The sequence below is a fragment of the Tenrec ecaudatus genome, chromosome 11 (assembly GCF_050624435.1).
Source record: "Tenrec ecaudatus isolate mTenEca1 chromosome 11, mTenEca1.hap1, whole genome shotgun sequence".
NCBI lineage: Eukaryota > Metazoa > Chordata > Mammalia > Afrosoricida > Tenrecidae > Tenrec > Tenrec ecaudatus.
Window position 1 is genome coordinate 76630462 of NC_134540.1, and position 24516 is coordinate 76654977.

The 24516-nt window shown below is 45.2% G+C and overlaps 1 protein-coding gene and 1 non-coding gene across 4 annotated transcripts in view; one reads left to right on the forward strand and one right to left on the reverse strand.

Moving 5' to 3' along the window:
* Nucleotides 1-22977, reverse strand: part of SLC67A2 (solute carrier family 67 member 2) — a 35389-nt gene extending 12412 nt beyond the window's left edge. Inside the window, exons 1-5 of one of the 3 annotated variants that reach the window (XM_075563333.1) lie at nucleotides 22802-22977; nucleotides 18613-18700; nucleotides 17321-17364; nucleotides 10568-10697; nucleotides 4172-4381 (exon numbers count right to left, since the gene is read on the reverse strand). In XM_075563333.1, the coding sequence (XP_075419448.1) occupies nucleotides 4172-4381; nucleotides 10568-10697; nucleotides 17321-17364; nucleotides 18613-18700; nucleotides 22802-22963 (634 nt within the window). In that variant the 5' untranslated portion in view covers nucleotides 22964-22977. Of the gene's footprint in view, nucleotides 1-4171; nucleotides 4382-10567; nucleotides 10698-17320; nucleotides 17365-18612; nucleotides 18701-21283; nucleotides 21339-22801 lie in introns of those variants that run through there. The other 2 variants (XM_075563334.1, XM_075563335.1) reach the window with 2 other exon arrangements.
* Nucleotides 5162-5268, forward strand: LOC142461888 (U6 spliceosomal RNA). The gene has a single exon (XR_012787058.1). It is a non-coding gene; the product is annotated as a U6 spliceosomal RNA (small nuclear RNA).
* Nucleotides 22978-24516: the final 1539 nt, after the last annotated feature.

The following is a 24516-nucleotide window of genomic DNA, read 5'->3' on the forward strand; positions in this document are numbered from 1 at the left end:
AACAATGCTAGCAATCGGCATTTATTCCTTAACATGTCCTCTCTCACAGATCTCTGATCATTTCTCTGAGTCGAGTTTTCTCGCCTTCATCTTTGAGATGAGCACAGAGGCATACATTTTCCCCAAGGCCACAGAGCGGGGATATGAATCCAAGTATGTTGAGATCCAGAGTTTGAGGATTTGGCCTTGAGAACAGAAGATAAGACTGAATGACTTGAAATTGAATTTCTGGTTACCTTTTGAACTGAATTGAAATGAATAAAATTACATTCACAGTCCCCTGCAGTAAAAATTCTGAGCCCCTCCCACTTCAGTGCGCTGATTCCTGAGGCCGAGGCCACACCCTCCACCATCTTACTCATTCTGACCCTAACTGTGCCTCCCCCAGCACCCTCCGCTTCTCAGCTGGGCCCGGGAACTCGTTGCAATGGGCACACAGGGCGCACAGACCACATTCACAATGAGGGACCCTGTTAGGGGATCTGAAAGGTTAAAATGCAGGATTGAAATGCTCCAGACACATTTCTTTGGTTAGGACAGACTTCTTAGTCATGTACATAGGAAGGCCTCTTTCTGATCCTCGGTTTCTCAGCCCTGTGGCCTCTTGGCCTCCGCCCTACTTAGACAGTGTTACAGCGCTCTTCTGGGGGCTGTCAATAAGTGTGCAAAAGAGCGTGCCACACCGCCGTAAGCCTCAATCCCAATGTGTTCCGTCAGCTCTAGCTCCGTGGTTAGCAAATCTAGCTTCCCCAATGAAGTGCCTTGAGGGACTTCACTCTGCAGACAAGATTCCTGCTGAAAGGCCCTCGGCTTTGCTTGCTCTGTGGGACCAGGAAGCCGGCCACTCGGTCTCATGTACTGGCTCTTGGTTCTGCTGCTGCTTCGGTGTCATAGGCTTCTGCATCTGGACCAAGGAAGCCTGTCGTTCAGTTAAATTGCTTGGGATGGCTCATCTAGCCGTGTCTTTCTTAACTCCCATCAAATCCTTGGGTGGAACCAGAAAATACAGTGTGTGAAACACTTACAAATAGAAGGGATTCATCAGCTTTGCCATTCTACTCAGTGTATCTATAAGCCATGTCAGAGCCAGGGAGAGAGAGAATCCCCTGACCATCAAGAAAGAGGAGCCACCAGCAGAGTGTGTACGAGATTCTTGTCTGGAGTGATGGAGGTGGCAGATGGACTAGGGGCTGTTGTACCAAGGTCATAAAAGAGCAACCGAGCCATGATAAGATGATGCAGCAGAGCTGAGGAGCAGCACTGAGACTCTGAGGCAGATCAGAGGTCTCTTAACCCCCTCCTCCCCCCCATGGAACAAGGCAGAGACCAAGGAACTATGAGGTCAGGGACCAGAGAGAGACATGCTTGACAGCATGATGAGAAGAGGCATTTCAGACATTGCTAACCTGGCAGCTTCCTTAATAATCCTGAGGATTGTTTCAGTTCTATGTGGCCACTGCAGTGAACTCTGGAACCCAGCCGAGAAATGGAGTGTCGTGGAGTAATGGCTGATGTCAGAACCACAGAGGGTGGAGGCAGGAGGCAAGTCTTGCGGAAAGGGGTCCTGGGCGGGTGTGGAGGAGTTCTCCTCCTTTGTGTAGCCAGAGGAGGGGAGAGGTAGCTTCCATTCCATGTCCTCAAGGTTCCACTGCAGGGATCTTGGGGCTCAGAAGACTTGGCTCTTCTTTCTTGAGAGTAGTGAGAGACCCCCTTTTGCTGCTGAGAGGGCTCCTTTCATCCCCAGCCAGATGGCGAAATCGACCAATCCCCACTTGAAGAGGAGTACCCGGGTTTTACAACCACCATCAACCTTGTTAGCAGTCCCTCACAACAACCGCTCTGCCTCTTCCCCTAACACCTTCTCTGATCCAGACCCGTCAGAGAAAAGTCCATTTGGTGGGACTTCGGATGGCTGGGTGAAAATACACCTATCAAAGCATTCACTACGCCACAGTTGCATAGGCACATTTCAAGTGCTCAACAGCCACATGGGGCTACTGGCTTCAGGACTGGATGGCACAGTTCTACATCTCCTTCACCACCGAGTGAACAGCGAATAGTCAAGTGAAGACTGCTGGGAACACCTCGTCGGAAAATCCCTGCTGATACAGAGAGATCTCCTCCACAGGACGTGTCCCTCTTGCCGGCTTCTCTTATCTTTGTTTCTGCGGTTTTATTTTGGTTTATGCCTGGAGTGGCCATGCTGCTTGGAGCTTCAGGAGTGGCTTGTGTTTGTCAACTAACAGGAACACAGTGAATTCACTGTGTGAGACAGAGAGTGCATCTGCGATGGCTTTGGCAGGAGCAATGACCAGCCCAGGGCTCACTTTCAGTTTTCCTAAATGCGAACAGTGAAGCTCCATGAGGTTCAGCCATTGTAGTTGAACACATCAAATCCACAGAGAGGCTTCGGGTACAGCAAGATCTTAAACAGCACACTCGCTGGAGAACCACGTGCAAAATTCCGTGACCATTCTGTGTGTTCATACACTGACTCTTGTTCTTGAATGACAGCACATTCTTTGTCCCTCTCTGTGCATAGGAAGGTGCCTGGTCACACAAACCAGACATGTGCTCCAAGTCATTTTATTTTGATTGACACTAATTCAGGGTGGTGGACACTCTGTACAGGCCTCATCTCCTACCTGAGGTTATAGGTTAACTTTTTGACTGAAAATCATAAAGTATTCCATGAACATGAGACTAAGTTCCCTGTCTTGGTTTTCTAATGGGGACTTTAAAGCGCAGAGATGCATTTTCTCATAGTTCTCAGGGTCAAACGTTCTCATCAGGGTCTATGTCCTGTCGATTCTTTTTGGGATCCCCTCTCCCCTAGCTTCTGGTGGCGGTCTCAGCATTTGGCATTCCTTAGCTACTTTAGGAACATATCTCAGTCATCATGGGTCTGACTCTCCTCGTCTGTTCTCTCTACTCTCAGACCCTACTCAGAAGGTGGTAAGGGGAGACTCTTCCAGCTGCCGACCACGCAGTCAGCAGTTGAAAGCACCAGCCAGTCTGAAGGAGTGAAAGAGGCTTTCCATTCTCACAGAGAGTTCAGTTCTAGTCTCAGAAACCTACAGGGACAGTGATGGGAGGGTCGGTGGGGTCACTGAATGTTAGAATTGACATGCTTGCTGTGAGCTCGGTTTTTGAGTTTACTCAGAAGGATGAGGTTAAGGAACCACCCTACTCCAGTAGGAGCAAATTAACATGACGTAGGAACATCCAATATCCAAACAGAGGCCCCTTCTCAGGTAGAGTGGCTAGGACTTCAGTCTGGGGGAACACCATGCAACTCATAACACTCACGGAATCTGCTTCCCAAAGTCAACCTGGCATTCACCTCTCCACATGGAACCCTGAACAGAAGGATTCGCAGAGTTGCAATTGTCATCCCTCATTTTGTAGACCAGGAAATGGAAGAATGGCGTGATTTGCCCAAGGCTGGAACACTGCCGGGAAAACATACGAGCTATCCTCTGATTTACGAAGTTGCTTATTCCAGGACTTGTCTTTCCAGTCTTAGGCTAGAGGACTACGAGAGACTACAACATGCTTTAAAGCACCAGAGCTCACAGCTCGCCACCTCTGCTTTCATTCATCAATTCCTCATGGCAATCTGTCGACGTGCCTCCCTGTCTGGGGTAGGCTGGAACCAATGATTACACCTTTGCCCTTGTCCAGCTTGCTTACTAAGTGTGGGGGTGTTTGCTGGGTAGTGAAGGTGTAAAAAAGAGGCCTGACAGAAATTAAGAAAATGAATTAATCCTATTTCAGAAGCACAATGAGGAAAATAGAGTTATGTTAGGCAGAACGATCAGAGAAAGCCTCTCTCAGAAGGAACCCTGTGAGACTTGTATGCTCAGAAGAGTCAGTAAAGATACACGGCAAGTGCCAGCGGGAGGAGAGAGGGAGGGCCACACGACCCTGGCGTGCTGGGAATGAGCCTGGCAGAGGTGAAGCCAGGAGGGAAGGAGGTAGCGCAGGCTGTGAGGTGCACAGGGGTTGGATGCTGAAGTGTGATGGGAGGCTAAAAGTACGCTGGGTCTACCTTTCAGTTTTCATGGGGGCCTACCTTGAGACAAACAAATAGTGAGGGATGAGAGAAAGGGATTTCACTGACCAGGATCAGGGCATAAACCCAGCTTCATAGGATGAAATGTCAACTTACCCGCATTCAGAAGGAAGACTGAGAAACAAATGAGAGAGGCTACATAAAACCCGCCATCAAGTTCCGTGAGGTAACCACCAACCGCGGGGCCCAAGATGAACCCCACACCGGAGGCTGTGTTGAACCGGCCGATCACCAGGGGCCGTTCCTTCTCCACAACCAGATCAGAAAGCAGAGCCCGGGAGATGGAGAGCGTGTGTTTGAAAAGACCTGTAACAGGGCAGGAGACATTCGGTAACATCCTCGGTAACATTTCTCAGGTCAAAAGTATATCACTTGTGATTTTACACCTAACGGCGTCTGCTCTCCAGTGAGGCCTGCAGATTCCACTTAAATTGGACTCCTGGCTTCTGCAGGGTTTCAGAGCATCACATTCTTAATTCACCACCTCATCGCTGGTGACCTAGCTCTAGGGCTTCCAACTTTGTCACCTCCCTTCCTGACTAACCAGAACTTTCATTGGCTCATTTATATGGTAACTTCGGCCTATAGTTTGACTACAGAAGTTCATTCTCATTCACACAGACAGAAACTCCCCCCTCACCACCATGGAGTCAGCTATAACTCACAACAGCCCTCTAGAACCAGGTGGGACAAGGCTTGTGATTTTCTGAGACTGTCCCTCTTTTCAGGAGTCAAAAGACCCCTCTTTTCAGGAGTCCAAAGTCCCCTCTTTCCCTCTTGGAGTGGCTGGTGGTTTCAAACTGCTGACCTTGTGGTTAGCAGCCCTAGGTGTTGCCCACTAGGCCACCAGGGCTCCTTTGACAAAGAGTCAGCAAAGATTGACTGCATGTCTTCTCCGAGTCTAGTACTGCTCTTGACCCTATGAATACATAAAAGGCTAGAGAGAGTGAACAAATAGACAAATAACAAAGTAAATAAATAAAGATTTAAAAGAGAGAGAGAGAAACAAACATCCCTGCCATGGTACAGCTTATATTTTAGTTGAGGTGAAACAAAATATAAACGATATTTTAAAAATTTATTAGGGTGCTCACTTCGGCAGCACCTATACTAAAATTGGAATGATACAGAGAAGATTAGCATGGCCCCTGTGCAAGGATGACACGCAAATTCGTGAAGCGTTCCATATTTTGCCTGTGAAATTATGACTATGTACAGTTTAGAGCTTGATGCTAGCACTTAAAAAAATTTATGAGGTGATAAAAGTTCTAGGTTAAAAAAAAGCAGAGCAACAAAAAAGGATGAGATAAAAAGAGGGCACGGTTACTTAAAGAGTATAAACTGATGTTCTCCGGGCATCAGAACTGTACATTTGTTTCCTGAACCAAAACAAGACAATCTTAGACTCTTGTCTTTTCTGGGATGATGGCGCCCACTATAGGCCACCCCAGGAGGACTTGGCAGGGAAAGCACACAGTGAATGAGGCTCTATCTCAAAATTACCTGTAGCCCTTGGACTTCAGACTGAAATTCACCAGTGTGAGAAGAAACAAATGATGATCACTCCAAGACTGTGGAATTGGTGGTCTTTGGACCTGGTTAGCATCCCTGGCTTAGCGGGGCATCAAAGGAAAGACGGCCCAGAACCACCATATATTTACAATCTTAATGTCCTCTTTGCTTTTACATGACATATATTAATCTGATACGAAAGGATCTCCCCCTGTAAATAATGTTTCCGGGAATTTCCCCCTAACATCAGCCCCCATGGTTAATGTACACAGAGCTCAATTACTTCAGAATTCAATCTTCACAAATCAACAATTTATGGATTTTGGTTCGCAGCTGGGTTACACTTGCATAACTGCCTTTCCTCAACATTATGCTAAATGCTATGCCAATGGATAAAATAAAGATGCAATCAATGGACATCTAAAGTGAACCAGAGTCCTGCATAAGCTCTGGAAAAATGAGTGGATTCTGGGCTTCCACTTAATTGGAGTCTCAATACAAGAGGTTTAAGTTCTTATGACTTGGCCCTGCTTGATACTCAGCTTTATGGAAGTATGGCGGGGGGGGGGGGGGGCTCTACCAAAACGTGGCGAAGAAAGTAGATGGTGCTTGGCTATCAAAAAGAAGAGCACTGGGGATTTAAAGGCTTGTATTCAAACAAGCAGCCATTTAAGTGAGGTATAAACTAAGTCCACAAGGAAGAAGCACACCGGCCTATGTGATCCACAGATGACAAGTAACAAAATCCAAAAATAAAGGATGGAAAGGTGTCAGAGCTTAAACTCTGAACCACCCATTTGTAGAAGGCTGTGGACAATGGGAGCCCCAAATCCACCAGCAGAATGCCTACTCAGATTAAGCCTCTGGCAGATTCCCTGGCCACCTTCACGGGACCAGAAAGGCATTGCTGTCAGATGGGGATCATTGGAAACTTGATTGTGGTACACAGAACTATGGTACACGATGATACCTGGTCATTTGATCTCCCTCTCCACCCATCCTGGATTTGTTCTAGGTTTAAATATTTCTTGCTTCCTTCTCAATAGAGATTTCTTTTGGGCTTATTTTAATATACTGGTAGTCTTTGCTTTTTTTCTATGCACTGTCCTCTATCTATTTAGCTAGCTAGCTATCATCTATCTATCTATCTTTCAGGGGGTATGTCTCCCAGTTTATGAAGCACAAAAGGGTTGGATATATAGAGATAATAACTGAAGTGATAGTTTGTTGGGGATGGGGGCAGGTGGAGGGGAATTAGGGAGAAAATGAATGCAGGAAGAGGGAGGCTGCACTAGAACTGATTGTTGTGATGTACACAGAACACCTTTTCAAAATATGATTGAACTGTGGAAGTATATAATAGGTAATTTATATCTCTATAAAACTATTGAGGAAAAAACAGAATAAAGTCCTTATCACAGCAAAAAAATAAAAATATATAAAATAAAAAAGACAGACTAGGAAACCCTTGGAAGTGGTGCTATGCTGACCCACAGGGTCACTAGTCACTCTTGAGTTGGAATGGGCTTGATGGCAGTGGGTTTGGTGTTTTGAAGCCTGGTCTCAGAGTCAAGCCCTAGTAGTGCAGTGGTTAAAACCCACGACTGAAAGGTTGTGGTTGTAGCTGACCATCCTTCATGGAGCGGTGCGGCAGTCCACATCTGTAAAGATCGCCACCTGGGGAGCCCTGTCCTCCCGGGGGCTGGGGGCTGAAAGGAACTCAAAGACAGTGAGTGAGTATTTGTGGTTCGGGCTCAGAGTTGGACCCAGGTTAGAGCTGTGGTTTGAGGGTAGACCTGCCAGAGCAGAGGACTCTGTTTTCAAAGAAGAGACAAATAAAAGTCTTGTCAAAGACATTAGAAAAGTCCAAGCACGATCTAGATATGAGAAACTAGTCCACAGGAGCACTGGCTCATAAACCCGACAGCCCTTAAGTAACAATGACATCACCAAATACTGCAGAAAAGTTACACTAGTAAGTCTAAATTTGAAGCCATGCGACCCAATTACAAAATAAATTCACTGGCAATATATTGCATTGCATCCCCAAATTAGGTGTTGTACATCTCTACCCTGTGCCAATTTGGGAGGGATGGTCATGCTGATGAGGAAAGATTAATGGGATATGTCTTTTAAGTAAACTCTTTTGAGATCTACAAGAGATTAGAGCAGAGCAGAGCAGAGGTGGGTTCTGGCAGATTCTAAGCTACATGGAGGTCTTCGAATAGGAAGCAGCTGCTCAAGAGACAAGGACTGGAAAAGAGAAAAAACCTCCACTGGAGCTAGTGCCGGAGTTAGGATTTCAACCTTCAACATTGTGACAAACTAAATTTCTGTGACTGAAAGCCATCCAGTTATGGTATTTCGGTTACAGTAGCACAAGACAATCAAGACACTCACTGAGGGCTGGGACAGCCACTACAGTGTTGGCTCAAAGCTTTGAATAGTCTTTCTGATTCTGATTAAATAGAAAGACCAAGGAGACAGGCAGTCCACACAGGGACAGACCTGAGGACATCTGGACTCTGAGGGGCACGTGACTTTAGACAAGGTGGCAGAGCACCTGGCTGATGTAAAATTCTCACTAAACAATAGCTGCTATTGTTAGTTTTTAGAAATGTCACAAAACACTTTAACCATATTAATCAAAGAGGCAGTGACAAGCAGGGACAGCCTCCACAAACACTGGAAGGTGTGGTAGCCGCCCTGAATCAGCTGTGACTCATGACAATTTTACAGACAAGGGAAAGAACTGTCGCCTGGTTCTGCATCATCCTCACAGTTGCCGGCATATTGGAGTCCATTGTCTCAGCTACTGAGCCAACCCTTCTGAGAGAATCCTCACCATGGGGGCTCCGCACGCCACTTTCTCGTCATGACATGTCCAATGTGCGCAATGGCAGGCGCTGTTCCAGTGATTCATAGGTTTTCATTCACGAATTTTTGGAAGTGGACCACTAGGCCTTCTTTTGCCTAGGCTGCCTCAGTCTAGAAGCTCTGCTGCTTCCATCATGAGTGAAGGAACTTGTCCATTGTGAGTGAATTTGACTCATACTTGAGAGACTTGGGGCATAACTTACAATATCTTGGCAACATGCAGGCCACCAGTCTACAACAAACTGCCAGGGGAGGCAGGGGTTGTAAAGCATTATCCAAGCCTCAAAAATGCATTAGAGTATCTATGTATGGTATATATATTCATATGCATCACCTAAAAGAAGCTGTAAATGTTTCCCCCCCAAATTCTATTTTAAAATTATACAATTTTAAGGTTAGGATAATTTTTTAATTCTACATAGAAAATTCTATTAATTCCATTTTACATAAACCTTTTGAAGTACCTGGTGTACACATACACACACACAAACATATATATATATATACATACGTGTATATGTATACACACAAACTGACTCTTTGATACTGATATGCACGGCTAAGCTCTATGCTTGGGGTTACGAGTCGTGGCGGCATAACAGGCTATCGGTGGAGCAGCTAAGTACCAGGGCCCAGGGAGCTCTATGAAGCTCTCTCAGCCCATACAACGTAACAGGCTAGGGAGCCCACGGGGCCAGTTCTTCTCTGTGCTCTAGGCTTGCTGTGCGTTTGAATGAATTCAGTGGCAGAGAGAGCTTTGTGCCCGTGGTTCATATCAATTGGAGGAGTGTTCTGTTGCTGAAGCAAAGGTGTGTAAAGGGTACTTTGAGTCACTCTTTTACAAGAGTTAACAGCAGCAGAGAGAGGTGGGGACAGAGATGTAAAAGATCAGAGGGATAGGACCTTCCTTCGGAGCCGGCAAAGAAAAAAAAACGCCAACCCTGAGAACTGGCAGCCTCAATCCGAACTTCTGCCTCCTACACTGGTCCGGGAAATACATGTGCTCATTAAAGCTCTCATGTGGGCTCCATCTGGTATAGCAGCACTAGGTCACTGAGACACATATAAGGGGGTGGTAGTTATCCAGCCCTCCAAAAAATGAAAAATATTTCCAAAAGTTATGTATTAAAAAATTTTTTTATAAAACAACCTTATCACCTTCAAAGTACTCTCTATTACACTTAATCCATCTGTCAAATCTGCGATTCCATTCTTGGAAACATGTTTCAAACACATCTGTTTAGATGGAGGACATCATCTCCCTCATTTTTTTTCTTCACCACTTCTGTCTTCAAATTGCTGTCTTTTTTCATGTCCTTCTTCATTCGTGGGACAAAAAGAAGTCACTCGGAGTGAGGTCAGGTGAGTCAGGTGTGTGGGGCAAGGGAGGCACGCTTGTTTTTGACAAAAATGGGTGCACTGAGATGGCTACAGGAGCAGGTGCAGTGTTGTGTTGGCAAAACCAGTCCCTTGTCTGCCACAAATCAGGCCTTTGTCGCACACTGTTATGCTACCTCTTCAGAACCTCCAAAGAGAAAGCTTGATTAACAGTCTGACCTGGTGGAATGAACTCCAACTGCACTATGAGTTGACATTCTTGTCCACTCAGGAAGTTGATGATGTCCAGAATGAAGTTTGTCATCAATTGACATTTCACCCTTTTGGAAATGAGAAAACCACTCATATACTTGAGCTTTCCCCATAGCGAAAAACTGCCCTTGTAAGCTCTGTTCCAAATCACAACAGTTTCTGTGGCATTTTTCCAAGCAGGGAACAAAATTTCACAGCTGCACACTGTTCTCTTAAATTTGCTGTCACTAAAAATTGAGGTTGAGCAAAACTGCTTTTAGGAAAAAATTCACTGTGACCAGAGAGTCCCTAACCAGGAGATGCCACTGGGTGCACGAACTCAGAGTGAGAAACTCGTTGCAACTCAGAGTGAATAGCTCGATGCTCACATAGCTGAGCTTTTTTTCCATTTTGGGGTGGGGGGTAACCCTCATTCGTCATGTACTGTACACACACACGCGTGCATACACACACACGCATACACCTTAATGGAACAATTTTTGAGTGAAGGCAAACTGATGAGACCCAACTCACCCACAGGAACTCGAGCCAGGGCAAACAGGAACACATTGGTGGATGCCCCCAGGATGAGATAACCCAGAGCACTGAGGAGAAGGCACATCAGCAAAGAAGACCGCCTTCCAACCACATCACTCCAGCAGCCCTGAAGCGAGAAAGACACAGATAAAGTACTTTGAATCTCTGTAAGACAACAACTACCATGCAAAGGCACATATGACTTGAGCCAGTGCAAGACATCAAGAACCCAAAGTTCCCGGTTCTGTCTGACATTCTTAGCTAAGAATGGTTAGAAAGATGCTAAAGTATACAAAGTCTCTTTTTTTCTTTATTCTTATTGCTCTGTGCTCTCATATCCCTCAGTACTCTGCACTGTTTCTCAAGTTCAAAATTGACTGCCAACAAGTCGATGTTGCCTCACAGTGACCCTATCGGACAGGGTAGAAGGGCACAGTGGGTTTCCAAGACTGTGACCCCTTACAGGTGCAGAAAGGCTCCTCGCTCTCCTGTGGAGTGGCTGCTGCTTTAGGACTGCTGCCGCTGACAGTCACAGCCCAACTCTTAACCACTCTGCTTCTAGGGCTCTTTCAAAAAAGTATACTGAAAAACAAAAAATTCTACTAAAGTATCCTCTAACTTGCATAACTTTTGAAGGAAATGGTCATATTGTGCCCTATTGTAAAAAGTGTATGCTGTGGATGTGTTTCCCAGTTGGTTCTGACTTGTTCCAACCCTACAGAACAGAGAGCTGCCCAGAGGGATCCAAGCAGAAGCCGGAGGGAGAGAGAAGGCACAGAGAAAGGCAGTGAGTGCTACAGGGAGTCCCAGCAGGGCCGAGAGGTGGAGCATGGCTAGCTCATGGGATAAAGGACAGCGGATGCACCGAACTTCTGAGCCTCCCTAATAGCTTCTGACTCAACAGTCGCTATTTGTTTACATACTCTCAGTTCCCGACAGAGAAGCCTTGGTGGTGCAGTGACTACAAGCTGGGGTGCTAACTACAAGGTCAGTAGTTTGAAAACACCAGCCACTCCTTGCGAGAAAGACGAGGCTTTCTACTCCCACAAAGAGTTAACAGTCTGAGACAGGTACAGGGGTGGTTTTCGTCTGCCCATCAAGGTGAGTCGGCATGGGCTCTATTGCAGAGTATGGTTTTTGGGGTGGACAACCCCACAGCAACATGCCGAGCTCACCACAAGTTTCGCTTGCAGGCCTAACAAGGTGCAACTACGCGGCACCGAGAAGGGAGAATGTGTTTACAGGTGGGGAAAGGTGGGGGCCTTTTGCCCTCATTCTCTTCTTGCTGCATAGAATATTGCACCGTGCTGAGGAGCCATGAGCCAAGTCACAGGAGAACCTAGGTCGCTGGGAGCTCCACAGCGACCGGGCCTGTTCGGAAGGGGAGCCTGCAGCTTGCTGGACTGGTCCCCTTCACACTTTGTCACTTGGCCTGGTACATGCAGAGGGACAATGGCTTGACTGGCCTGCTCCATCCATCCAGAACGGGGTTCCCCAAAGTGGGAGATTACCTCCACCCTCACCCCGGGTCAGGCGTGCTGGAACAATGCAGAAGTCAGTAGATGCAAATACCTACACTTTATCCTGGATGGTGGGCTGTTGTAGAAAGCATTTTAATTGCCAGGAGAGTGATGAGTAAAATTCTTTTTTTTTTTTTTCCTGAGAAGGGGGCAGTAGGCCAAATTTAAGAGTGGGGATCTTTGGTTCTGAGCATGTCCATATATTCAGGGCTTGAGTGAAACTGTTCGGGAAAACCCCAAGTGCTTTCTTAAACTAAAACACTGCAGCCTCTCTGGGAAGGACTGCGTTCCTGAAAACCCCTGGCGTCCATTTGGCCTGCCCGGGCGCAGGTCCAAACTGCCTCCCGCTCCCCTCTTTGCTCCATTCTGTTGACGGAACCTTCGTGCACCTCTCCAGCTACGTACGTCATCTGAACGGACTTTCTTCTTTGACAAGCAGCCGCCACACATATTTATGCCTTTTACCCATTTTTATTGCTGTGCTTATCTTTTTCTTAAGGACCTAAAGCAGTGGTTCTCAACCTTCCCCATGCTGTGACCCTTTCACTCATGTTGTAGTGACCCTCCCCAGCCATAAAATTATTTTCATTGCTACTTCATCAGTGTCATTTTGCTACTGTTATGAAGCAGGCGGCCCCTGTCAAAGGGTCGTTCGACCCACAGGTTGAGAACCGCTGATCTAAAAGATCTCTTTAAATCAGGATATAAATTGGCATAAACCGATTTTATGCCAATAACAAACTTGTTGAGGGTCACACTTGTAAAATACTGTGATTCGTCTACAAATGTCCTCAACTTTGCCCCCAAAGTTTCATGTCAATGGATTGCAGACAATTGCCACACTCTCTCCATCTGGGACGGGGCGTGTGGCCTCCGTGAGCTCCCCAGGCAGTGATCCAGTCTAGTGTTGCTGCTGGACTCAAGTCTGACACGTGTGTGATACTATGGCCTCACACATTTTCCTTCGCATGTTGCCCCAGGCTGTTTATCGGTAAGAATAGCAGCATATGCCTCTGAGGTTGTTTCTCCTCTACCAATGCTCACTAAGTGCTCTCACAAGATGAATCATTGAAGACTCAAAGCCACCTCCCTCTGAGGCTGTTTATGAAGAGCACTGAATTTAAAGCAAGTGCTTAGACCAACCTGTGACGCAATTAGCGCTTGACAAACGTAGCCCTCTATTGCTGTACACATATTACAGGAACATCTGTCAGCTCTACCCTAACACACCTTTTCTTCTTCAATTATGTTCTTAAAACTAAAGTTTCCATAAAAATGATCACCAAAGAACTTATAAAGAAAATTGGCTCAAAAGGAATTTTAATTGGGTACGTCTCTATCTAAAGACTTTCTAGAGGCAAGTTCTCATGAAATCATACCTATAAAATATATGCAATATATTTCATAAGCATAAACACAACAAAACAAAGGATCCATTTGAAAGAGAAGCATGGGCCACATTTAGCAACAGTCTGAATCACAGCATGCTCACTATGTGCCAGGTGCTTCCGTAGCTGTGGGCTGGAAAGGGAGAGCCGATGACAAGGATCGACATAGAACCTCCTCCCTGGGGGACGGGCAACAGAAAATGGCATGAAGGGAGATGTCGGACAGTGTCAGATAGGACAAAATAACAATGTGTCCATTATCAAGGGTTCATGAAGGAGTAGGGAGTGGGGAGGGAGGGGAAAATGAGGAGCTGATACCAAGGGCTCAAGTAGAAAGCAAGTGTTTTCAGAATGATGATGGCAACAAATGTACAGATGTGCTTCACACAATGGATGTCTGTATGGATTGTAATAAGAGTTGTACAAGCCCCCAATAAAATGATTAATAAATAAATCAATAAATAAACACCAACACCAAGGGCTCAAGTAGAAAGCAAATGTTTTCGGAACAATGAGGGCAATAAACATACAAATGTGCTTGACACAATGAATATATGGATGGATTGTGATAATAGTTGTACAAGCCCCGAATATAATGATTTTTAAAATAAATTAATAAGAATAGGCTGGATATAGTTTTTAAAATTTACTTATCTTAAAATTGACATAGAATCTATTTGTATTTTTAAAGCAGAAATGAATTTATTTGTTAAAAATATTTTATAAGCAGCTCTAGAGAAACACAGGCACAGCCTTCCTACTGACTAAATGTGCGACTTACAGGCCAGTCACTATCTTGCCAGCAGAAGCTCAGACTGACTGTTGCCTCTGAGTGGCCTGGTCAACGGGACCTTGTGATCTCCCACCCTCCAGAGCAGGGTGCCCCGAGCCCAGCACTTGAGAGGGAGTGGCAGAGATTCTCAAGAACCGAAGAGGCTGGTGCAGGAGAACGCTGAGGCTTTCTGCTCCCCTATCTAGTCCTATAAGGTCCCTGTGGGTTGGAATGGGCAGGATGGCAGTGACACTTGTAGAAGAGGTTTGAAGTAGGAGACTTAGCTCAATTCTAGGTCTTTACGGTACACACCCTGCCTAATCAGCTACTCCAAATGGGTGCTTTTGTACATGCACTTGCATTTTCTAATGGACAGAGCATATTACTCAAGAATAATGTCAGATAGTATCTTCAATATCTGAATGGATTTATTTCCCATGAACTGAAACAATAAAAATTACAGTCATTTCATTTAATGTCTTTTCTTTTAGGAAAAGTTAGCAGGCAATCAAGGGAAAACCATGTTGCAATACTACTAATAATAAGGGACAATATTCTCAAATTTAACTCAATGTGTCCTATCAGAACAAGCCTATGAAGGAGTGAAATTTCTTTTTTTTAAAAAATCATTTTATTGGGGGCTTGTACAATTCTTATCACATACATAAACCCATTGTGTCAAGCACATATGTACATTTGTTGCCATCATCATTCTCAAAACATTTGCCTTCTACTTGAGCCCTTAACATTGGCTGCTCATTTTTTCTTCCCTGTGCACCCCCGTCATGAACCCTTCAAAATTCATAAATTATTATTTTGTCATATGTTACATTGGCTGACGTCACCCCCTGCCATCTTCTCTGCTGTCCATCCCCCAGGGAGGAGGCTATAAGTAGATTCTTGTAATTGGTTCTCCCTTTCTACCCCACATTCCCTCCACTGTCCAGGCATCACCACTCTCACCACTGGTCCTGAAGGAGTCATCTGTCCTGGATTCCCTGTGTTTCCAGTTGCTATCTGTACCAATGTACATCCTCTGGTCTAGCCAGATTTGTAAGGTAGAACTGGGATGATAGTGGGGGTGGGGGGAAGCATTTAAGAACTAGAGGAGATTTATATGTTTCATCGCTGCTACCCTGCACCCTGACTGGCTCATCTTCTCCCACAGTCCTTCAAGTAAGGGGGTGTCGAGTTGCCTACTGATGGGCTTTGAGTCTCCACTCTGCACTCACCCACTTTTACAGTGTTATGATTTTTTGTTCTTTGAAATTTCTTAATACCTCTTGTACCCAACTCCCATCAAATAGTTGGGAGGGCCTATGCAGACTGGGCACGTGTATCAGTAGCAGATGAGACCAGGCAGTCTTTGTAACCGCCCCTCATCCTCTATGGGTAAGCCATTTGTAATGAGCCATTCTTTAAGCTGCAACAGAGAAGAGAGAAAGCCTAAGGCTTGCAGAAGCACAGCTTCAAGAGCTACATCACAGACTGTGACACTGAGATGCAAAGTAGCAGCGCCAAGATTTTGAGCTCCGTCTCCTTTATCAAGATGGAGACTACGGAACTTTGGGACAGACTGACAGGTAGGCTGGCTCCCTGGCCCATGGAAGCGAAAGCCAAGGGCCCACCTGGCTGAGAGTCTATGAACCAGAGAGAGACTGGGCTACCATGTAGCTGAAAGGCTTGGTTCTCAGCACCCAGACACTTGGCTGCTGCCTGAGAAGACCAATGACTGTGCTCTTTGTATTTGATGATACTGATTTGCGGTAACCCATTAACTTCCCTAATAAAACCAACACTGTCATGTAGGAAATTATGACTCATAATGATCCTATAGTATAGGGTAGAACTGCCACTGTGGGTTCCGAGACTATAACTATTTACAGAAATGTGAGGTTTTATGTCAACTTGAATTTGTATGAAAGTAGAGTCCAGCCTGTGGCCCGGAAGGGGTGGCCTTTTAATGAGCGACACTGGAGATTTCTCCCTCTTTTCCTCTCTCCCTCCCTTTGGCTTCCTCCGTGCTGGGGCTTCATGATCGCCTCCGGGGGTGGGCCACCTGACTTTGAGAGCTGTAGGCATTCTGACATGTCGCCACTGACCTTGGCTCCCCGAGACTCTACATCTAATGGCCTGTGACCCTCCTGTATTTTTCGTCACATTTCTGCATCATCAACCTGCAGCTCTGTGAGTCTAAGGAGGGCTCCGGCTCGCATCAGACCCATGGACACAAGTGGGACAGGGCTGGGATGCCATCTGGATATAACGTTCTTTCTTATACATATATGAGTATCCCTGGATTCGCTTCGCTAGATATCCCAGCCTAACACACAAGAGTAGAAAGCCTTGTCATCCCCATAAGCACCTTGCTGTTTTCAACTACTGACCTTGGGGTAAGCAGCCCGCTGTGTAACCATGACACACCAGGGCTCCTAACTTGTCGAATAAAAACCAAACAACCAAACGCACTGGCATCCAGTCAGTTCTGACTCATGGTGACCTAGAGGACAGGGCAGAACTGCCCTTCTGGGTGTCCAAGACTATAACTCCTTGCGGGAGTATAAAGCCTGCTCTTTCTGCCTCGGAGCAACTAGAGGTTGTGTACTGCTGACCTCGAGGTTAGCAGCCCAAAGACTAACCACTGTGCCACAGGGTTCCAACTTCCACAATAACCCCCTGAATGGGGAGTAGTGTGCCCTTGCACTGCAGTATGGCACCAAGCAGACATACAGTGTGGCGTGGAAGGAATTCTTGCTGACAGAATAAGAAGGATGGATCATCGAGGCTTATCTGACCCCTGCCTCGGGGCAAGAGGGCAGCTAAAGGTGGGGTGTGATATGGCCTCCTCCATGACGCTTATCACAAAGCCATCTGACCACTTCTTCACACTTGCCGGTTAGGAGCGTATGTGACTAAAAGGTCCTCCTTGATATCAAGACATGCTCAATATCACTTTTCAGTCGATGTTTTCGCAAACCTCAAGCAGCCAGTTTTACCCCAGCATTGATCAATGGCCACAATTGACACAGTTACACTTGCAAGATGCGCTGCCAGATGGACGATGACTTACCACTAATGTGCTAGAAAAGAGTTGCAAAATGCCATAGGTGGAACCTGTAACAACACCAAGAAGACAAATCAGAAGCAGCTGAAACAGGGATGTACTAATGTGGTCACTGTAACATAGAAAGTACTAGAGAAGTATTTCATTGTTCAAAAAGAGAATTACCCCACTATTTTTTTCTTTTAGCAGGAAGAGTATACGGAATACAATGTTTAATGAACAGTCCTCACAATAGAACACAAGAGAATTAATAAAATAGAGACAATCAATGACAAGGCTGAACTTAGGGACACTGAGAGGGAACCTGTCTTTCACTGTGTGACAATGGTGCAGCTTCATCCAGCGAGGGATTGTGTACAAATGACTAATAAGATTGAGACAAAGGTAAGCTAGAAACCTAGAACATTTCCAATGAATCGCCTAGACATCTTAGGGAAATTCTACTAAATCTTAACATTTAAACCTTTATATTTTTACAACACTTTCTAGGTTTAGTTAGAATATGCTTTAGTTATAAGGAACTTCTAAGTTTTAGAGTGTTTTTAGTGCCATTACATTGTGTAATATGTCCGTTCTGCTGTTTATCAAAACTTTGATGCACTTTGACGCCAAGTGCCCTTTTCAGTGGGGGAAAAATAAATCACAGTTTGAACATCCAGGACTTAGCCAACACGAGATCCAAAAAGATCCCAAACATTAGATGTTGGAGTTTGTAAAACAGGCAAGGACTGTTGATCTTTCATTTCCCTTCTAATTAATTTCTCATCCATTCCCATATTCCCTGCATTAGCAAGTTTTACCACAGCCTTGCTCCGAGGATCTCCAGTTTCTTACATAAATCAATGACTCCTTGGGGGGATTTTTATGCTACATAGATAAGTCTCGAAAGACACATTTACCATGGTGCTGAATGGTCATGGCTCAACTGAGCTCTTTCCCTCTAGATTTATTTTGGATACTGTTCTCTGGTCTCGTGCATGACATCACAGGTTCTTAGAGGCAGGAGTCCAAACTCACCATACCACATACGCAGTTAGCTCCTTGGCAGAGTTTATTAAGTACCTTTTGAGTGACTAGTGGGACGGACCTCAGGGATAATGTTCCCACTTTCAGAGGTCCCTAAACTAAGGTCATTTAGAAAGAGAAGAATTGCTTTGTCCTGCGGGGATAGTTGAAAAATGCCTTTCACTAGATTTCCCATTTGCCTTTGGCTGTTATTCAGTTGTTCACACCGATTTGGTCTCAGGTTCCTCCTTCAGAAGGCAGCACTCGGAAAAGAAGCCATGATAAAGCCGCACCTACTATTCCAGCAACGGTCGGACTTGCTCCGAGAGACTTGACGTGAAGGCTTAGTAGAGGAACAACCATGCTTACACCAAACAAATCCTAAAACAAAACATTCGCCCATTAGTAAACCGAACCAAGGTGATCCCAAACTGGTGATCATGAAATTATAAACGGATTCTTAGAAACAAAGCCAGTGTCTAGAATTCTGCATGAACAGGAACGCTCGTCACTGTAGTCTATACAATGCTGCTACTCTGAGATAGAGGAAGATTGCTGACTTTGCCTTGAAGTTTTATTCTCATTTCTACTTTGGTAGATCTAGGGGAGAAAAACAAATTTGCTCACGCACGCATTTTTGTTTATATTCAACATGAACTCCATCTACAATTCTACTTATATTGAAGGAAAGAATGTATACCAAAAATATTCTTTGGATTCAGAGTTTACATTTTACTCTCCCCTCACCAGTAACTGTGCATTTTTTCAGTTACAAAGAATGTGAACTTCCAAGTTCAAAATAAAAATATGAACTTCTGGCCATCTAGCTCAAAAGCAACAAAGCCCACATGGAGGAAGCACACCAGCCTGTGTGATCACAATGTGTCAATGGGATCAGGTATCAGACATCAAAGAACAAAACACCATATCACTGTGAATGACGGGGAGTTCAGAGTGGAGATCCAAAGCCCATCTGTAGGCAACTGGACATCTCCTTACAGAAGGGTCAGGGGAAGAGACGAGCCAGTCAGGGTGCAGTATAACACCGATGAAACATACAACTTTCCTCTAGTTCTTTAATGCTTCCCCCCACCCCCCGCCCACTATCATGATCCCAATTCTACCTTACAAATCTGGCTAGACCAGAGGATGTACACTGGCACAGATAGCAACTGGAAACACAGGGAATCCAGGGTGAACGAACCCCTCAGGACCAGCAGTGAGAGTGGTGATAGCAGGAGGGTGGAGGGAAGGTGGGGTAGAAAGGGGGAACCGATTACAAGGATCTATACAAACCCCTCTCCCTGGGGGACAGACAACAGAAAAATGGGTAAAAGGACACGTCAGATATTGTAAGACATGACAAAATAATAATAATTTATAAATTATCAAGGGTTCATGGGAGGAGGTGGGGAGGGAGGAGGGAAAATGAGGAGCTGATACCAAGGGCTCAAGTAGAAAGAAAATGTTTTGAGAATAATGATGGCAACAAAAGTACAAATGTGCTTCACACAATGGATGGATGGATGGATTGTGATTAGAGTTGTATGAGCCCCCAATAAAATTTTTCAAAAAAAGAAAAAAGTTTAAAAAAATGCATGAACTTCAAATTCAAACTTTTAAGTGTACTTTTCCCAAAATTAACCTCCAGAGAGGCATAGATCTTATATCCAGCAATGGTATATTTGTCTTGGAGGAAGGACAGCAAGAATGTTCCTTAGAAGCTAAGCTGGTGAGACTTTGGACACGTTGTCAGGAGAGATCAACACCTGGAAACGGACTTGCTTGGTAAAGTAGAAGTTCAACTAAAAAGAGAAACTAGTTTCACACAGTAGCTGCAACAACGGGCTCAAATATAGCAATTGTAGAGAGGGTGCAGGGCCAGGAAGTGGTTTCATTTTATTGAGCACAGGATAAGTATAGCTAGAGCGGACTCAGCACTTATCAACAATTGGTCTCAAGGGCTCACGAATTTTACACCGCTGTGATTCATTCATGCAGTTTTAAGACTACCTGGAATGCATTTTTGGCCTCAGCTGATTTCTCCTGGACTGTACTGTTTGCTTTGCCCTCTAATCCTTGATAATTTTACCATTTAAGAAACGTAAAACAGCCAACTATTGAGTCACCCAGACCTTTTGGAAAATTCAACTGCCCAAGAAGGCCCCCCACCCCCTGCAGTATTCCCAACATGATCTATCACTCAACATTCAAGTAGTTATCTCAAACAAAGCTTAAGATATAATATTTAAACAGATAGTCTGACCTATGTTCCTCGTACATATGAAAATTCAGATTCAAAGCATTAATGTCTCATTGTCCTTACTTTAGCACGTGAGAGCGTAGAAAATAATACATTTTCTTGCTAGGAGGCCAGTGCTGACTCTTCCCTGATGGGAAGTTCTGTTCTAAACATATATTCTCTTTTCATTACAAAGGGTGACTCCTCCCTTCTGGATGCATAATTCTGCCAACACTACTATCAGTAAGCAACTTCAACCTTTTGCAACTAACAATGTGCTTGCAATTGTCATTAGATCAGAATGGCCACTTAAACATAGTGTTTAAATCTGTTAATGACAACTGATGAATAAATTCAAATGTTGTCACTCTGTGCTGTCCATTTGAGCAATCTTTACATTTGTTGTTGAGTTGATTCAACTCAGAGTGGCAGAGAACTGCTCTATAGGGATTCCAACACTAAACCCAGCCCATTACACCATGAAGTCAATAGGACTCACAGCCACCCTCTGAGGAAGAGTACAGCTGTTTCTTAGGGCTTTCTAGGCTGTAACTCTACTAGACAGCCTCATCTATTCTCACAGTGACAGGTGAGCTTAAACTGCTGACCTTAAGGTTAAACCAAAGACCTCACTTACTGCCATCCCCACAGAGTTGAATCTGACTCTTACAGTAATCCTACAGTTAGCATTTGATGGTCAGTAGCCTAACATTAAGAATTACCAGGAAATGTAGGGTCTAAAGCTGAGGAAATGGAGCACCACTTTCACCAGGTATCTGAAGGAAAGAAAGACGGAAATTATAGATCTCAGCACCAAAGCAGATGCAAAGCTTCATCTCTCTCTCCCTTCCAAAACAAATTAAAACCCAGAAGTAGAGACATAAAAGCTAAAAACACCAGAACATTTTGGCTTATGATTTCTTTCATCTTCCTCCTGGCCTCTCCATAACTCAAAATAATCTTCTAAGAAGTCATAGAGGCCTTTAGTCTCTAGGTATATTTAAAAAAACTAACAAGTTCTGTTTAATATTCCTTAATAACTTTTATTCCTTTAATAACTCATGTAACTTAACAAAGAGCTCTTAAAACCATTAGAAATACCCAGAGGTGCATGGATTTCAAATGTCTATGGTATTTTCCATAGAGAGAAAAAAATCTCTTTGCACTCTTTTTGATTTTTGGCAATTATTACCCTTTTTCCCTGCAAAGAAATTAGACCCCTAATAAAAGAATCAATGATTAAAATCACTGAATCTAGCATGCTAATAGGTCCTTTGCCCTGCGGTCGATTCTGACTCATGGCGACCCTGTAGAACTGAGCAGAACTGCCACCAGAGGGTTCCCTAGGCTGTAACTTTTCTGGTTTTTTTTTTTCAGTTCATTTTATGGGGGGCTCTTACAGCTCTTATAATATGCCATACATCAGTTGTATCAAGCATATTTGTCCATATGTTGTTATCATTATGTTCTAAACATTGACTTTCGGCCCTTGGTGTAACTTATTATGCCAGCAGATCGCGCCCATCGTCCTCCCTGCAAAGGGTTGGTGGGTCCCAATTGGCCATCTCCTGGTTAGCAGCTAAGGGCCTAACTAGTGCACTACCGGAGATACTGAAATCGTACTTACTTCAAACCAAACCCACTGCTATGGAGATCACACCGATTTATAGTGATCCCCTTCAAAGGCTTTCTGAGACTGTCTTTGTTCCGCAGAATGGCTGGTAAGTTTCAACTGCAGCCTTTGCGGTTCCGTTAGCGGTTCAACGTTGCTGTGCACGCGGCCGGGCTTACGCAAGGCTGGTAAAATTCGTTTTCGCCCTAATGCCCATTCTGGGTCACGTCCTTCAAACCTCCCGTGCAACAGCAGCCAGTCACCTGGGGCCACGCCCTGGGCGGGGTTAGGTCCGGGATCCCACCTGAGTGGGTGGTGCGGGGCTTTCTTAAGCCTCTGGGAGAGACTTGCACGGAGAGCCAGCCGCTTCTCCTGCTTGGAAGCGCACAGGGGCTTGTCCTGAAAGCTGTAGGGTGTCCTGTGAGCTATAGGGTGTCCTGACAGCTGTAGGGTGTCCTGTAAGCTATAGGGTGGTGATTGGGCAGGAGGAGGAGGGTTGAGGGGCAGGGTGGCACCCGACCACGTAGATCCCAGGTTCCCACGCCTGCTTTGGCACTGCGCTCACCAGTGAGTTTAAACAAAGTCAGGTCCCAAGTCCAGGACTAGTCCCGAGTTCTCTGGCACTCACCAAGAAGCCCACCAGGTAGAGACGGAGCAGGCATCTGCGGGCTCCGACACCAGGCCCATCAGGCCCCGCCTCGGCCCTCGTCCTCCGCTCCTGCTGCGCCCCCGGGGTGGCCGCTGACAGCCCCTCAGCCGAGCGCAAGCCTGGGCCGCCCCTGAGCGCCATGGGACCGCGGTAAAGGCTACTGACACTGGAGCAGACGCGGGACACGCCCACGGAGCGCCAGCCCCGCCCCAAGCGGAAGCGGCTGCGGGTGGTTTGTGCGCATGCGCAGAGAGGGGCGCCGCCGCGCGGCTGCACTAAAAGGAGGCTGTGTGTCACCGACCTGCTGGACAAGGGTGGATAATAACCAGCAACTTGGTAAGGCACAGAGCTAGAAGGTGTGAGGGCATCTAGAGTTTCCAACATGTAAGCCTTTCTATAGCAATGTTCACAAATCCTTTGAAGATCTAAATATTTCCTCGAAATTAGGCAGTGAACGTTTCAGGACATTTTCATACAGAGAAGTCAATGGATAATTCATGTCAAATTAATCTGAGGTGAGGTTGACTCCAAGCTTCTTTAAAACAAAAATTCTAACGTTAAAGAGTTGCTGTGCATAAGCAGAGAAGTTGTGCTATCTTACAACACGTATGGAATATTCCCAGCTGGCTGACCCATTTTTGAATTTCAGAACATTTGAATTTCTATTTATTGTACTAAACTCGCTCCCTGTCCATTGTTTATGACTCAACAGAGACCCGATAGGACTAAGTGGAACTTCTGTGTGATTCCGAAGCTGTATATCTTTATAGGGCAAGAAAATCTCATCTTTCTCTTGAAGTGGGACTGGTGAACTAAAATAGCTGACCTTGCAATCAGTCGTCAGATACATAACCCACCACACCATCCAGGCTTCTTATTTATTTTACAGTGACTCTTATGTATGCCCCCTTTTAAGATAAAACATTGGAACTGCTATTCAGCTGCTTTTAAAAAAAGCATGAAGTGGTGCTAGGAGGAAAATTCCAAGTTCATGTACTTTACACTGTTCAAAGGTGTCTGTGGATCAAAGGGCACCCTGTGAAGTATAACTTGACTTATATATTTAGTAAAACACAAACTCCTTTAGATAACGCCACGATTCCTCCTTTATCTCAGGCTAGCTAACACTACATTAAAATATCTCAGTTGTGTATGGGCAAGCAGAGTCCCAGTATAGGCAGGCAATGTGGCAGGGTGCTGGCTCAAGTACAAAGAACTGGAGGTTAGAGGATGAACCGGATGCAGGATCCAGAATCAGCAAAGAAGCAGGGGAGCTTTTCCATCATATCCACTTATTTGGGAAACAGGCCACACTGATGAGAACATCTTCACATGGGGAATTGTCAAATCAGTGAGAATCTGGGTCCAGGCAAGTTCACACAAACCCTACTATCACGCTCAGGATCTGTGCCCAGGTGAGGATCAGGTGGATGACACTGGCCAACAGACATTTTGGTGCCTCAAATGTTAGATTTGTTTCTGGGTACATTAAAAAGAGGGGGTGACCTGCTTCCCCCTATCAACTCTAGTTTTTGAGGTCCAGAACTTATGCATGCTGATTGGGGAGTTACCAGCAGACTGCCATCATAACCTGCTGCTTCAGATTCTTTGGCCGGTGCCTTCAGAATATCGCTCTCTGGCCTGCAAACCTTTTGTTCATCAACCCCTAGTGCTTGATATCTTATCCTTGGACT